Source organism: Hydra vulgaris, chromosome 11 (assembly GCF_038396675.1).
Source record: "Hydra vulgaris chromosome 11, alternate assembly HydraT2T_AEP".
NCBI lineage: Eukaryota > Metazoa > Cnidaria > Hydrozoa > Anthoathecata > Hydridae > Hydra > Hydra vulgaris.
The window spans coordinates 25,683,279-25,698,784 of record NC_088930.1 but is presented as its reverse complement, the minus strand read 5'-3'; the positions used below and the strand labels follow the sequence as shown (position 1 = coordinate 25,698,784).

The 15,506-nt window shown below is 27.4% G+C and overlaps 1 protein-coding gene across 3 annotated transcripts in view; it reads right to left on the bottom strand.

Moving 5' to 3' along the window:
• LOC100214275 (TATA box-binding protein-associated factor RNA polymerase I subunit B) overlaps window positions 1-1,063 on the bottom strand; it is a 28,052-nt gene extending 26,989 nt beyond the window's left edge. For 2 of the 3 annotated variants that reach the window (XR_010641859.1, XM_065810575.1), the window contains exon 1: window positions 936-1,063. Coding sequence is in view for 1 of the 3 variants with exons in the window: in XM_065810575.1 (XP_065666647.1) it covers window positions 936-1,022 (87 nt within the window). In the remaining 2 variants the exon portion in view is untranslated. The remainder of the gene's footprint in view (window positions 1-935) is intronic. The other variant, XM_065810576.1, reaches the window with a different exon arrangement.
• Window positions 1,064-15,506: the final 14,443 nt, after the last annotated feature.

The following is a 15,506-nucleotide window of genomic DNA, read 5'->3' as shown; positions in this document are numbered from 1 at the left end:
TCACAAGCTACGCTGTCACAAATCAGAAATCAGATTCAAAATCAGCTGCCTGTTCTAAGCAATCAAAAAGAGAAGACCTTTTATCATTACAGGAGTTGAAATTCAGCAAAAAATTAAGTTTTCAGCCGCCTTAGGTGTAAGATTGACAGGAAGATCATTAATTTAGACAAGAAACAATACCGGATCAAGGATAGAACTTTGCATAAGTTACTGGAAATGAAAGAAAGTGTTGCCCTTTGAGGATGACTTTAATACTGTGGTTAGAAAGTTATGATTTAATTATCTCAAAAACTTTTCTAGATACACCATTAGAAGTAAGCATATAGAGAAGACCAACATGCCGAACCTCGAAAGATCAAAATCTGTATTGGCAGTCAGAGAGTAAGTCATTAGACTCAAGGCGTTAGAAATTTGTTAATTAACTTGATAAAAAATGACCTTGCTAATAATAGAGAGACTGATTGAATAATATTTAAAGGAATCAGAATGTTCTCAAGAGTATTTGAAAATTGGAAACGCAGATAACATTTTCCAGCAGGCAGGAAAACAAGATTCAATCAAGCACTTACTAGATAGTTTAGAGAGAATTGAAGAGAGTCCTGGAGAACACCTTTGTAAGACTATGATAAGAATGTTGACGACAAACTGTAAAATACTTTCACAAGCTGTAGAAGAGTTTTAATTGATAAATGAATTTTCTTTTTTTGTTAAAAAACAATTTTTTGACAATTTATTTGTACAAATAAAATTGACAATTTTTTTACAAAAAAACAACATTAGGTTTAAAAAATAACAATAAAATTTATAAAAAAAGTTTACTGAAATAAAAAAAAATCATGCAAAATTTATTAGTTGGAACTATTTATATATTAACTAATTAACTTTAAAAATAACTTTACAAATAATTACACTTTAATAACTACAAATGTTTAAACCTGAGATTGTGTACTGCAACTGACACAATAATACTTGCCATCAAGATCATAAAACGATTCTCCATCACATAGATCACAAATAGGCATGTTATAACTTTACCCTAAAACAAGCAAATCTGTAGATATGGGTGCTTTATAAAAACATACAGAAGATATACTTTTACAAATGCAAAAAATATGAAGACAAGAATTATATGTTATTTTTATGTTAATAATATATGCATAAAATAATGTTAGTGTATTCTACAAATAGAGTGCTCGATGATCTTAAAGAACAGAGCAATAATAAATTAATAAAAACTATTAAAAGAAAAAATAAGATGTTTATTATCATTATTATTATTATTATTAATGTTATTATATATATATATATATATATAATATATATATACATACATATATATATATATATATATATATATATATATATATATATATATATATATATATATATATATATATATATATATATATATATATATATACTTAATAATAGTAAAAATAAAAAAATCTTGATTTTTTTTTGACTTTCTTAGGTATTATGCAACTTTTTATTATATGTTATTATATTGCAGTATTTTTTATTATATTTGCATTATTTTTTATTATATGTTATCATATTACAGTATCATGCAACTTTCTTTTGAATATCTTATATTTTCAAAAATATTTTGACTTCTTATAATATGCTCACACAATATCTTATCAAATTTTAGAAAAAGCTGCCAACTTTTGCTGATATTTCCAAAGCATATAACTATTACTTAAAAAATAACAATTGTACTGGTGTTTATGAGAGATCTACACATGTCGCCGATAATTTTAAAGGTATCTGTTATCAATTGAGTATTTATACAATTGCAGTCAGCTGTGTAGTAGTAATTCACATAAGAAGACTTTTAAATAAATTACCTTGGTAAGTACTCTGATGTTAAAAAACCATCACATAAATAAAAGAAAAATTGAAAAGCGTTAGAACTAAATCTATTTTTACAACCTTGTTCAAGAAAGGTTGGTTTCATTATACCTTTAGAAGGAAAAAATTCCTGCAATTAATAGGAATTCTGAACAGATCAAAAAGCTTTAGGAAAAATGTTTATTGGAGAGAAAGACAAAGTTAAAAAAGCTCAATTATAAAAATAGAAAAATATATATATATATATAACACAAATTTTGTCCAAAACAAAAAACACACAACTTTTTTAGATCAAGAATTTAACATGAGCAAAACTGTAGAAATATTAAAAAAGAATCTTTTAGATAATAAATATGTCAATCATGTTGTACATCAATAACATAGATTTATCAACTCTAATCATGAAGCTCTAATAAACTGTGTACACAAAATAAATGTGAAAGTAGAAAAACAACTAAAAAAAAGTACTCCTCAATTTTTATTTTGAACCAAGTAATAATTTAAATACAATAATATACAAAGATTAAACATTAAAAAAGAAAAATTAATTATTCCTGTGGGAATCTAATAAAATTTCGAGCTTTTGCTCTAGTGGTACCCATAAGCTTGCACACAGAATAAGAATCATAACTATTTGATGCTTTTTTAAATGATATCTTAATATCTTTAATGTTTCTGCAAAGCTTTTTTGTTTTTTTCATTTTCTTTAATAATAGCCCAGTACTTTTCAATAACTCTCAATTCTGGGCAATTTAGAGGATTTTCTGTTTTAGGCACAAATTTCACATTGTTCTATTTATACCATTCCATAGCTAGTTTACAATAATGAATTAAAGCTAAATCAGGCCAGGCCATTTAAATTTCTTATCTGCTTTTCCTCTATATTTGGCAATATAATAAACAGCCCCAGAGATTTGTTGATGATCGTACTTGATATAAGTTTCATCGTCTTTAATAATACAGAAATTTTTAGAAATAAAATTGCCATACAACTTTCTGCCGCAGGTTCTTACACTTTTTTGTTGAGTTTCAGAACGGTTGGGCACTTTTGTGCTTTGAAAGAATGAAAACCATGTTTGTTTCTAACTTTTGCAACAAAACTATGAGAAAATCCATATATTTTTGCACGCTCTCTTAGTGAAAGGCTTGGGTTATTCTTAAAACTGTTAACCAGTTTTCTAACTAGTTTTATATCTTTAAAACAAAATACAAAATAATTTAAAAGATTTTAATACAATCACTGAAAAAAAATGACGTGTTTATTCTTTCACATATATTTTGTATACACGCTTTAGCAGTTATGTTTGATAGTACAATAAACAACACAGGTCATAAAAATGGAGTAATTAGAAAATTATATGAAGGTATGAAATAACCATTCAGAAAGTACTTTACTAGTAAAAGGTAGACAATAAAAAACAGGTTCTTCTACATCAACAGGTAAAATTAGTACTGCATTAAATTTAAATCTAGATTTATTGATTGTAAATAAATATTTCCAGATTCCTGGAAAAGTTGTTAATGTAAGTAATGTGGTGAGTGATTTAGGCACTTTTTAGATGTACCTTTTAAAAGCTTGGGTATCACTTCAACAGGGCTACAGCACAGAATGCTATGCCAGTAAATCTAATCACTAATGAACTATTAAAAGAAATTGCACTCAGTTTAATTTTATTAATTAAAATGCAATCAATACTTGGTATTTTATTTTGCATTTTATATTTATATTCATATGCAAAAAAAAATTATTTTATCTTATAAATTATAAATTATGATTCTTAACTGACAATAGACTATATTTATTTTGCACATTTAGGGTAACAAGGGGTTAAAAGCCTAACTTCGTCAGTTCATATAATAAATTGTCTAATGTTATTGTATTAAGAGAGTGGGGCATTAGATTCGACATGATAGAGACTAACTAACCAATCAAGGAACTTTTCATTACTATTTTTGGGTTTCTAACTAATGGCATTGATGTTTAATTAGCATTTATAAATGAGTGATTTTTCCACTCAGCTTTCAGTTTCCTTTAAATTTTTTTAAAAACTTCAGCTAAGCAACTATCTATGTATGTAATCAATGAGTTAAAATAATGATATTTGTAAAGCAAATGAAGGTAGAAATTTTAAGTAAAATGGCACTTGGATGAATGTCTAAGAAATTGTTTATAAGCAGCTCAAAAATTTCTATTTAATATTTTGAATAGATTGCATTTCTAAGAAATATTCTGATTATTTTGATTATTCTGATTGGTTCTGTTGATTATTAATTAGTTTAATTAGTTTAAAAAAAAACAAATTTTTTAATTATCAGGAGCTTAATGCCTCCAATTGTTAAAAAAGGTGATTAAAACAACTAAATAACATTGATCAGATAAATAAAATCCATGTTTTAATTTTAGAAACATTACAGAGATATAATTTAAATTAAAAAAGTTATTTATTTGTAGAAATAGTTTATATTTATCTTTAAATATAGTTCTGATAATGGAACTTAATGCCCCCTTTATTGTGCAGAATAATTTGGACATACAAAAAGAATGAGGAAGGAGGCAGAAACTCCTATGCAACTAGCTAGACAATTACAGATGCCTACACATATCGTTGTCAACATTATTGTCAACTGCAGCATCATCAACAGAATCATCACCTTTATCTTCAGCTCTTGCAAAAAGACAACAGAAACCATTTTTTTTACCTTATCCTCAGGAAAGTTTTCTATTAGAAACTTTCATGTGCAAACTTCTGGGCATGCTAGATCAGCTAGAATCATCAGGTTTCGCTAAAGAGAAAGCCTAACAGGTGATGAATATTTGAAGCAACTGAGATAAAAAGCAGCAAAAAAAAGAATAAGACCCAAGAAAAAGAGACTTCAAGAAAAAGAAATCTTCGAGATGGAGATGATAAGGACAGTGATGAGAATGATGACATTGTGTCTAAAATGGGGTGTTCATAGAGATCAAAGAGAAGAGTGGGTGTACAGTAATTTATGTGATGTTTGGTACCATGTTAAATGCACAAAAATTCCAGATGAAGCTGATATTGAAGCCATGGACTATATTTGTGAGAATTGTTTAAAAATAATGTAAAATTATCTTTTACATACTGGAGCTTATTGCCCCCATTTTTTAAAATTTGAGTCGGCATTAGTTGTAACTTTTTAGGTTTTTTTCCACTATATGACTTTAAATTTTACTAAATAAAGCTTTTGTACATAAAGAAATATGTGTTGTCTAAAAATTAAAAATATTTCTAACTTGAATTTAATAAGTATTTACTTATTTCAAAGAGAAAAAAAAAAGTTCTTGAAAACACAGGACTTAATGTTCTGATGTGCTTTTTTTTTTTTTTAAGTATTTTTAGTGTTGATATTTTTGTTTTATTTGTTTATTGTTATTGTTTTTGTTTGTTTTTTTTTTCGTTTTTTTTCTGTGTGTGTATTTTTTTTACAATATTATTAATATTCTAATATTACTGATATTATTATTTATGTACTAGTAATATGTTATATATTTTGTTATAAATTTATAGTGAATATTTGTAGGTTGTCACGTTTTTGTCAGTTAAATAACTGTTTATGACAAATCCTAACATTGTATTTACTTTTTAATGTGAAATAATTGATTGATTGATCAATGCCCCCTGTTACCCTAACTAGTTATATATATATGAACTACAAACTATATATTTTATATAGTATAACTCAATCATTGACTATTATTAATTAGGAATTATAAATTATAAGTTATAATAGAAAATAAAAGCATTTAAAATAAAATAAATGCGTATAAGATAAAATATTAACTGCATTTTAATCAATAAAATAAAACTCTAATAGTTCATTTCCTCTAATAGTTCATTTTCCTGAAAGAATAATTAATATTTTAAAACGAAAACATTTAAATAACTGATTTGAAATAGCTTATATTTTTTTAATACTCTTATTATACTCATAACTCTTGTTAAAACGAATCACGTGGATGTTACGGCGTTTGTTTTTAATTTTTACTAGTTCAAAATTTACTTTTACCGAAAAATGAATTTGATAGAAAAGAACGCATCGGAAAAAGTGTTTTAACCATGCCTCAAGTAAAATATCAAATTTCCAAATAATAGTCGGAACTCTAGCTCAATTTTAAATTTGATTTGCCCATATAAGCAGCCATAATTCATTTCTATAAATCTTTTGCAGTACATGCGTTTGCGTATTATTTGGAACTCTGTGAAATAAAGGGGTAAAAATTTCTAAATACAGTAAAACGTTTATTAAAACGCTAAATGTATCAAATTAATAAAAGTATCAAGTTATGTTCATAGAAATACTTTACTCTCATTTATATATATATATATATATATATATATATATATATATATATATATATATATATATATATATATATATATATATATATATATATATATATATATATATATATGTAGATGATTTAAGTGTAGACATCGTGATTATAAATTTTAGTGAAAAAACATTAAAAATATGGTGCTCTTTTTTAGTGTCATCAAAAATCAACCAAAAGGCAAAAAGCGGCCATTTAAAACCTCAGCTTATCCGTTGAAATATAGTTTCAATAGCTAACACAGACAATTTTGGAGCCGATTGATTTTTGTGTAGTTAGTGTGTCACATTTCAAAAATATCGGTGATTTCAATAATTTACTTCAATAATTAAAGAGAGATCACCGATATCTTTACCAATACCACTTCTTTGTGACAACTTTTTTTATTATTATTATTATTATTATTATGGCAATTATATCTATGAGGTTCAATATTATTTTGTTTGCGTTCAAGATTGTACATATCTATATTTTTGCAGTTTTTATTCACCGGTAAAAAATTTCTCACTTAATTTTAACTGTTGCTATGAGATTTTTCTCATTTGATCGAGTATGTATTAAACCTACTTTACTTTCGATAAATTTTTTTTTCCCACTTAAATACTAAATGTCTCTTTTGGTAGTTATTTATATCTTTTAAAATTAAAAGAATAAAATTTAAAACTTGAGAATAATTTCTTAAATAAGAAATGAATGAAGACTCGTAAACCCATTTTACAAATTTGCTGAAAGCTTCGTTAACCCATTGACCTCACCTTTAGCAAATGCAGACAGTTGAAGTAATGCCTAGCTTGTTAAGAATAAATATTCCTCAACAGATCTTTAAGATTACAATTTTCAGTTTTCTATTTGTAAACAGATTGTCCTGCATTGCCATTAAATCAAGCATTGTTGATTAGTAAAAGCTTGGAATTTGGAAGATATAGATTCACAACTTCTATTATCCTCTTGCAGCATAATTTAAAATATGTTGATGTCCCTTCTCAGCTCAGTAATCTCCAACTGGTATTCCAGAAGAAGGAGTACAGTATTCGGTTGTCACTCATAATGATTTATATGTGAAATACATTTTACTGGATTTCCTTTTCTTGTCTTCATCGCGCAATGGTTTACATTATTTTTGGACAACTTGCATTGTGAGCATAAGTGCTTTATTATTACTATAAGAACTGCGCTGCTCCATCAGCTTTAATACTGAGCATTTTTTTAATTATCTGTGAATCTTTTAATCTCCCATCCAAATTAAGGTGCATCATAGCGGCAGACAGAAGCTCATCGGTGGACTTTTGCAATTAATCTGACTTTTATTTTTCATTAGAATTTACAAGAAAATTCCTCATTCTATGTAGAATTTTGTTCCTTCTACCTCACCTTTAAAGACTTGACACTTAAATATAACTTTAACTTGTTCTTGGATGATCAATTTTGTAACTGTATTAAGAGCTTTTGATTAATCTACGAGAACTCTCAACGTATATTAGGAATTTTCAAAAGATTCAGCACTGCTACATGTAATTTGGAGAGTAACGTGTTCTGTAGAGTTTTTTTTTAAACCCGTATTGATTGACATATACTATATTATTAGTAGGGTGGTTATAAATGAAATTATATAAAATTTTCTCTATAAAAATAATTTTATATAATTATATTTTTCAAAAGTTAAATAAAACTTTTGAAAAAACATAAAACATAGAGATTAGATGTAAATTTGTAACTCTAGTTGTATCACCTACTTTGTACATTGGTGTGACTTTCTCTCTTTTTTTAAAACGTTTAAAAAAATCCCCTATTTCACTGATACACAATGTAAAACTTTGAATAGTACAGCTTTCAAGGGTTCACGCAAGTCAATGACAAAATTATCATTTATATCATTGTAACCAAATAATTTATTTGACTTGACCATTTTAAAAAATTGTCCAAAATTCTCAAAGGATAGTTTAAGAAGTTATGGACGAAGTTATTGGCAAAACATAATTAATTATTTTAATTTTCACCTAAGAGATTTTCTTTTGCTAGATTGGGGCCAATTGATACAAAAAATTTATTTTATTCATCACATATCACAGTTGGATTAGAAAAAAAGTCATAATTAACTTTTATTGTTTTGGGCAGTGCGCACGTTTTTGTTTCTTGCATACCAGTAAGTTTTCTCATAATTTGCTTATTTATCGCAAGTAGTTTTTTATATTTACAGTTATTTTCGCGTAGTTTTTATATTTACATTTCTTTAGGTGCCTCAAGAAGTCCTTACGGTCTTATTAGAGAGCATCTCAGAAGAGGATATAACTAGAAAGTTCACGCCTCCTTCCTTACCGATGACGCAAAATATAACCGGCGCTCACGTTAAACCCTGAGTCTCTTGTTTCTATAGCAAGCACCATAAATCCCTGCGCCACTTCTGCTTAAATTAAATATAGTAACTTGCTCTGTTTTTCTACTTATGTATTTGATATTTTTGTCTAATTTTAGAGGATTCTCAGAGATCTTTTGTAATCCATGGTGACATCAAATTTTCATTTTTTTTTATTAACAGTACCTTTCGGAAAATCAACGTCTTATATTTCATAACAATTTTTAAAGTTTTTATTTGGTTCCTATAAAGCAGAGATATTTGTTTTTTAAATTGTTACAAATTTGATGAAGTAAAAGAGCGTTCTTTAAACGTTACTTTCTAATGGGATATTTTTATTGTGTTGATATTAGTTAAGAAAAAGAAAGGAAAGTGATCAAAGTTATTATTTTTAACTTTTTTTTTTTTTTGAAAGATTTGTTAAAAGCAGCGATTGTCATGATATCGTTTTTTAAAGTAGGTGATGTTGCAGCTCTTTCTTGTAGGTTTGTTAATTAAAGGAAATGCACCATTTTCAAATACATCATTATAAAACATTTTAATACCACAGTTGGTGTGGTATAAAAAAAAAGTTAATATCACATAATAATTAGTAAAATATTTTTTCTTGAACGTTTTTAAAGCATCAGGTTAAAGGAATTCAAGTTGTCTTCATTCCTAATCTTTTCACAGAGTATAGAAATTTTACTAAATGTGCCAAAAATAATATCAGCTCAGCATGGTATTGTGAGATGCTGAACACTTTGCATCAACAATAAAAGATTTAAATTAAAATATTCTTTGTCAGATAAATAGTTCAGTAAAATGAACTATTAAAAGCAACTGATAGAAGCTGTACTCTATTATTTTTAATATATTATTTTGTGGAATAAATGACTTGGTATTACGTGAAAAATATAACAACAAAGGAATTATCCTCCAAAGATATGAGTATAAAATTGAAAGAGGAGTATTTTAAAAAAAACTTTTGATACAGAAGCTAAAAATGCCCGTTTATCATCACATTGAACGCAGAATTATTTATTTAATTTGTCTGAACATGCTATGCAACAAGATATTGTAAAAGGTGCCAGTAATGTTGTTGAATTTTCGGTCATTGTCGTTTACTGAGAGTGCGGTTTGTTAATACCTTTAAAAAAAAGGCTTTAATTTGTGAGGAATTTTAATTTTTGTAGATTTTTACCGCAAAAAAATATGAACTTTGCTATGACATCTGATTATATCATTCAAAATTGCAAAACATTTCGCCTTCTCCTTAATAATTTGCTCGGTCAAGATTATGATGGATGCTCCACACTGGCTTGAAAAGAAAATGGTGTTCGGGCAAAAATTCAAAGGATTTACCTGAAAGCCATTTTTGTTCACTACGGTTCATATAAACTAAATCTTATATAAATTAAAAGAGATGTTGCAGTAGTACAAAATACTATTGACACTATTAAAGCAATTATTGCATTTTTTCGTAAAAGTCCAAAACAGAGATCTTCTGACACAAATACTTCCCTTCTATTGGAGACAAGATGGACCAGCAAGTACAAAAGTGTTTGAGTTTTTTGTAGTAAATTTAAAGATATTTATTTTGATCTGGAAGAATTTTCATTGCATACAAATGGAATTACACAACAAATGCACATCAGCAATGTTTATCAAAGTCCAGCACATACTATTTTGCATTACTCAGCCATACTTAAACAAGTTAGTCAGGCTCTTCAAGCTGATTAAGTTGATCTTCCAGAATTCCAACTGCAAGTTTAAAAACTACTCAGTTTAGTTAAACTTCAAAGAAGTAAGTTCAGTAACTATTTCAAGGATATTTTAGTGAAAAAAATACAACTTGTGCAGAAGATAATATTGAAATGATAATATTGTTATTTAGGCAAACGATTTGCATTCCTTAATTAGTTTTTCTAATTGGCTCGTTGGAGAGTCAATTTTGCGAACCCCACAGTGTACAATTTAACTTAGTATTTCTGCATCCGTCTAGATTATGCAAACTGAACTTAACACTTTAAAGACGATATTTCGACGACTAATAACCTATACAGCATCGATAATTTTGAAACTGAGGCCCTGAGTTGGTTTGATTTTGGAACGCTCGAGAACATAACAGTAACCAAATTTCATCAACTTATTACCTTTTACAAAATTTTATCCAAGTATCAAGTATGCTTTACTAGTGTTAACTTTACCAGCTACAACATGCACGGTGTTTAAAACATTACGTTGAGTATTATACGTTGATATTGAGACGAATGTTTTTATATGTTTTTTGATAGGCATGAAATTCTCTATCATAATATTTAACTGAAAAAAAAAATTAGAATAGCCTACAGTTAGGGTTTACCCTGTTAGTTGGAACCTTGTCAAGCTAAATATTAGTTAACTAAATCTGAAGGTAGAACTTTGGCACATTGGTAGTTCACTTATTTTACGTTAGATCGCAGTAAATTTTAGTTTATTTTGTTATTTTTTATTTATTTTATTTTTTTATTATGATACAAATAGTCCAATCTCAATTTTGGAATAAATTTCAGAACCTTGTCAAACCAACGCGACGAACTTTAGAAAAGTTTTTTTAGTATTATTTTATTAAAGTATTATTTTATTAAAGTTTTTGATCATTATGATAATTATGCAATCACCGCTTTGTTACGATGTAACAGTTCTGACTTATGACAATGTAACAATTTTTGTACTATATGCAACTTCGAGCAGAATACAAGAAGTAGTCATAAACTAAACCTTATAATTATTTGTGAAGAAATTAAAACAATGTTAATAAAAAAAAGAATACATTTTGCTCAGAATGCTGTCAAATAGTTGGATTTGGTTTTTGCCTCGCATGCCACAAAATAAGCTTGATTTTAAATATATTGTATGTCTTTTGTGCGTACTGCGTTTATTATAAACATTCATTGTGCCATTAAAAAATTGCTGCGTACGTACTATGGCAGCAATAATTTTTAATGGCACAATGAATGAATGTTTATAGTAAACGCAGTACTCACAAAAAAACCAACTACATCTATTTAAAATCAAATTTATTTTTTAACAAGAATTGAAGTCGTCTGGTATCAATACCAAACATACCAACAATTTTATCTATAAAGTCTTTTTTATTTTGTTTCTGTATACGCTTAACATGCAGAACCCTGACAGACGGTTATTTGACATCGTTGACCTTTTTTTTTTTGTCCTCATTTGACGTTAATGGAAAAAAAAATCGCAAAAAACGCTAATATTCGCTATTTTTCATAAATCTTTTTGTAACGTTAAATGGCACAACAAAAAGTGCTGATTTCTATCAGCGTTGAAATAGCTATTAAAAAAAAAGAAGGCTTTTATAAAGTAAAACTCTTTTTAAATTTAAATAATGACAATTCAGTCTTCTCACAAACTTACCGTTAGTCGATGTGAGTACATTTTGTCGCGCACATCCTTAACTGACAGTCAATGTTTAATTGTGTCTTTAATTTAATTTAATTGTGTTGAACGTTTAATTGTGTCTTGCCTCCAACGGTCAGTCATGCATATTCATTACCCAATACTTATCTCTAATCGTCAGTTAATGAATGTATAACTTTGAATATAGTTGATGAACAAAACAATATTTTAATTTACTACGTCATATACATTAGTGTTATTAAAAAAATTGAACAATTTGTAGCAAAATGTTTATTAGCAATGTTTATTACTTGTAGCAAATGTTTATTAGCAATGTTTATTATTTGTAGCAAATGTTAAAAAGCAGGCTGTGTTATAAATAAAAAAGATTTTCAAAATGATTTAAATTTACTATAAATCAAGAAAGTAATGTTTAAAACGAATTTTTTTTATGAGAGAAAGTGTGATTAACTTGGCAGCATAATATACAACAACCAAACAACAATACAAAGCATTATGGACTGAATCAGTGATGGACAATACCAGTAAGAATTTTTCTAATGTCTTTTGCAAGATATTTGATGTTGTGACAGATGAAAAGCGATATGAACAATTTAATTACTTGGTTTGATTGCTGCGTCCGTCGAAATCAGAGCAGTATATTATCAAATAGTGTGTTGCATTTTTAAAGGGAGATGTTTAGCATTAACTTAAACACTACAAAGTACCTACTTCCTAGTTATTTATGTGTCCAGAATGTAGATCATGCGCATAATTAAGTTGAAAATCTTGTTAGATAGTATGGTATTGTACTATTGTTTCAGTAACAAAAATTAAAAGTAGTTAACTACTTATATCAGAAAATTTTAAAGTAGCTAAAATGTTTCTAACCGCAGTTAGAACCTTGTCTTAGTGAAAATATGATTATTTCACTATCACAAGTTTCTAACTGCATTTCAGAGGTATTTATTTTTCAATGAGGAGTGAAACATTTTTAGTTACAAATAGTGATACTAAAGGCAAATGCTTATGTTATCATGAGTGAAAAATATTATCAATTGATATTAATAAATTTCTATAGTAGAAACATAACAATATTTGACATCGATTTACTCAAAACTACCTCAGATCAGTTAGAACCTAGTCAAACCAAAGCGACGAGTTGGTAAACTGACAATTGCATAAAAGTCTCAGAATTTCTTAATGTTCAATATTCTCAAGAAAAAATGTCAAAAAATTACAAAAATTGTCGACGCCCTTTTTGTAAATTTTTTGAAATAACTAATTTTAAGAGATATCTTGTAAAACTTTATTGCTACTGTAATCAGTGATCAAAATTTTTTGGTGTTTTAGACAACCCCGGACATTGTGAAAACTCCAAATTATAATATGATCATGTAATGTCAAATGAAAATTTTTTGCAATGAGTCTGGGAACAAAAATACCCAAACAGATTTACTTTCCCAAAGCAATGACAATAATTAATAACAAATTTTTATTTACTATCTTATATTAAACTTAAATTTATCAACAGGTTTGAAAAGTTATCTTATTTTCTTTTCAAGGATTTTGAAAGATTTGATCATGATAAATTAACAAGCCCTAAATTTGAGGGGGGAGTAGAAACTTTAAATGCTTATAACTTTTAAAAAATGAAATATCCTTATATTAAAATTTAAATCTGTTGATGAATTCAAAGTCAGTATAAGATAGTAAATTTTAATATATTTTATTAACTCATTTTCCTTACTATTGGGCTAAAGGGGTAAATCATTTAGGGTATATTAATTTCCAGGCTCTAATTACAGCAATTTTTCAATTCGAAAAATTCTCATTCAATACATAATTACTAAATGGTAATTATGTATTAAATGAGAATTTTTGTGGACATTCTAAATGAAGTTTCCGACACTATAAATATTATCAGAAAATGGCCCTAATCAGTGATAGTGATTCAGATTTAAAAACAGTAGTCTGATTGCAGCATCATCAACATCTTATAATGTGTTGAATAATCATTGTATACATTGTATAAAATTAAACGAAAAATTTAATATGACTAAATCTTTCACTTCAAAAGGGGCAGATTCAATCTATTTAAATGATTTTTAGAAAATAAAATAAAAAGACAATCTTTCAAAAGCAAACAAGATATATAATTCTAATAGCAAGTATATTCTATTAGGTTTCAAAATTGATTTTTAAATATCAATTTTGAAACCTATTGCTAAATGACAAGGTTGTTATAGTGTATAGTTATAGACTTTTCATTAATCTTGAGTATAAAAGATTGCAAAGTTCTAACATTCAATACAAACACGTCATCTATGCAATCCTATTTGCATAGATAACGTGTTTGTGTTGTTACATATTTAAACTCCGTAACTTTCAATCGTTACTTAATGGCTCGTAAAAGCTTTCGCAAAACCGTCAAGTTGGCTCAAAATAATAAAATTTGCGCATAGTATACTAAAATTGAAAAGTTAAAAAATATTAGACCAAAAAACTTTTGGAATGCTTTTAGATGTTTAAACAAAGACATAAATTCTAGATTATTTACCATAAATAATAAAAAAGACAAAGAATCCATTACTTCAGAATTTGCAAACCACTTCGAAAAAGTACTGAATACTTCAAAAATAACACATCGTAATGGAAATCATCGAAGAATTCCCCCGTGTACAAAACATGATGATGTTATAATAACTGAAGAAAATATAATTAGGGCTATTTCGAACCTAAAATTTAAAAAATCTCCTGACTCTTTCGGTATCTCAGCAGAACATTTGAAATACGCAAATTGTGATACTTTAACAAAATGGCTCATCAAATTTTTTAATTATTCCATTAATTATGGATGGACACCATTATCAATGTCGACGTCTATTATTGTACCCCTTGTTAAATCGTATAAAAAATCTTTAGATAGCCCGAACAATTATCGCGGTATTAGCATTATACCAATTTTTACAAAGGTTCTAGAATACCTAATCCTTATTATATGTCCGGATATTAGAGATACTCACCCCCTACAATTTGGATTCAATGCTAACTGTTCAACGCTACATGCTGAATTTCTAATTAGCGAAACAATTAAACATTACAATAGCAACAATTCACCTGTATACCTATGCTCTTTAGATGTAGAAAAAGCTTTTGATAGCTGCAACTGGAATATCCTATTTGATAAATTATATTTCGATAAAAAATTACCACTCTGTATAGTTAACACTATCTCTTCGTTATATAACAATAGTAGTGCAACAGTCTCATATCAAGGTTGTAAATCAAACTCCTTTCTTCTAAAGCAAGGAGTAAGACAAGGATCGATTCTTTCACCTCACCTATATAATATTTACACTGAAAGTCTTCTTGAAACTATTACAAATCAAGGTATTGTTGGCACATCGATATATTGTAAATTCACTGGTGTGGTGGCATATGCGGATGATATTATACTTTTAAGCTCTACCCTCTCTGGTCTCAAAAAGCTGATAAAAACATGCAATATTTACAGTAGTTTAAATTGTATTAAAATAAATGCCGAAAAAACTGAATTCT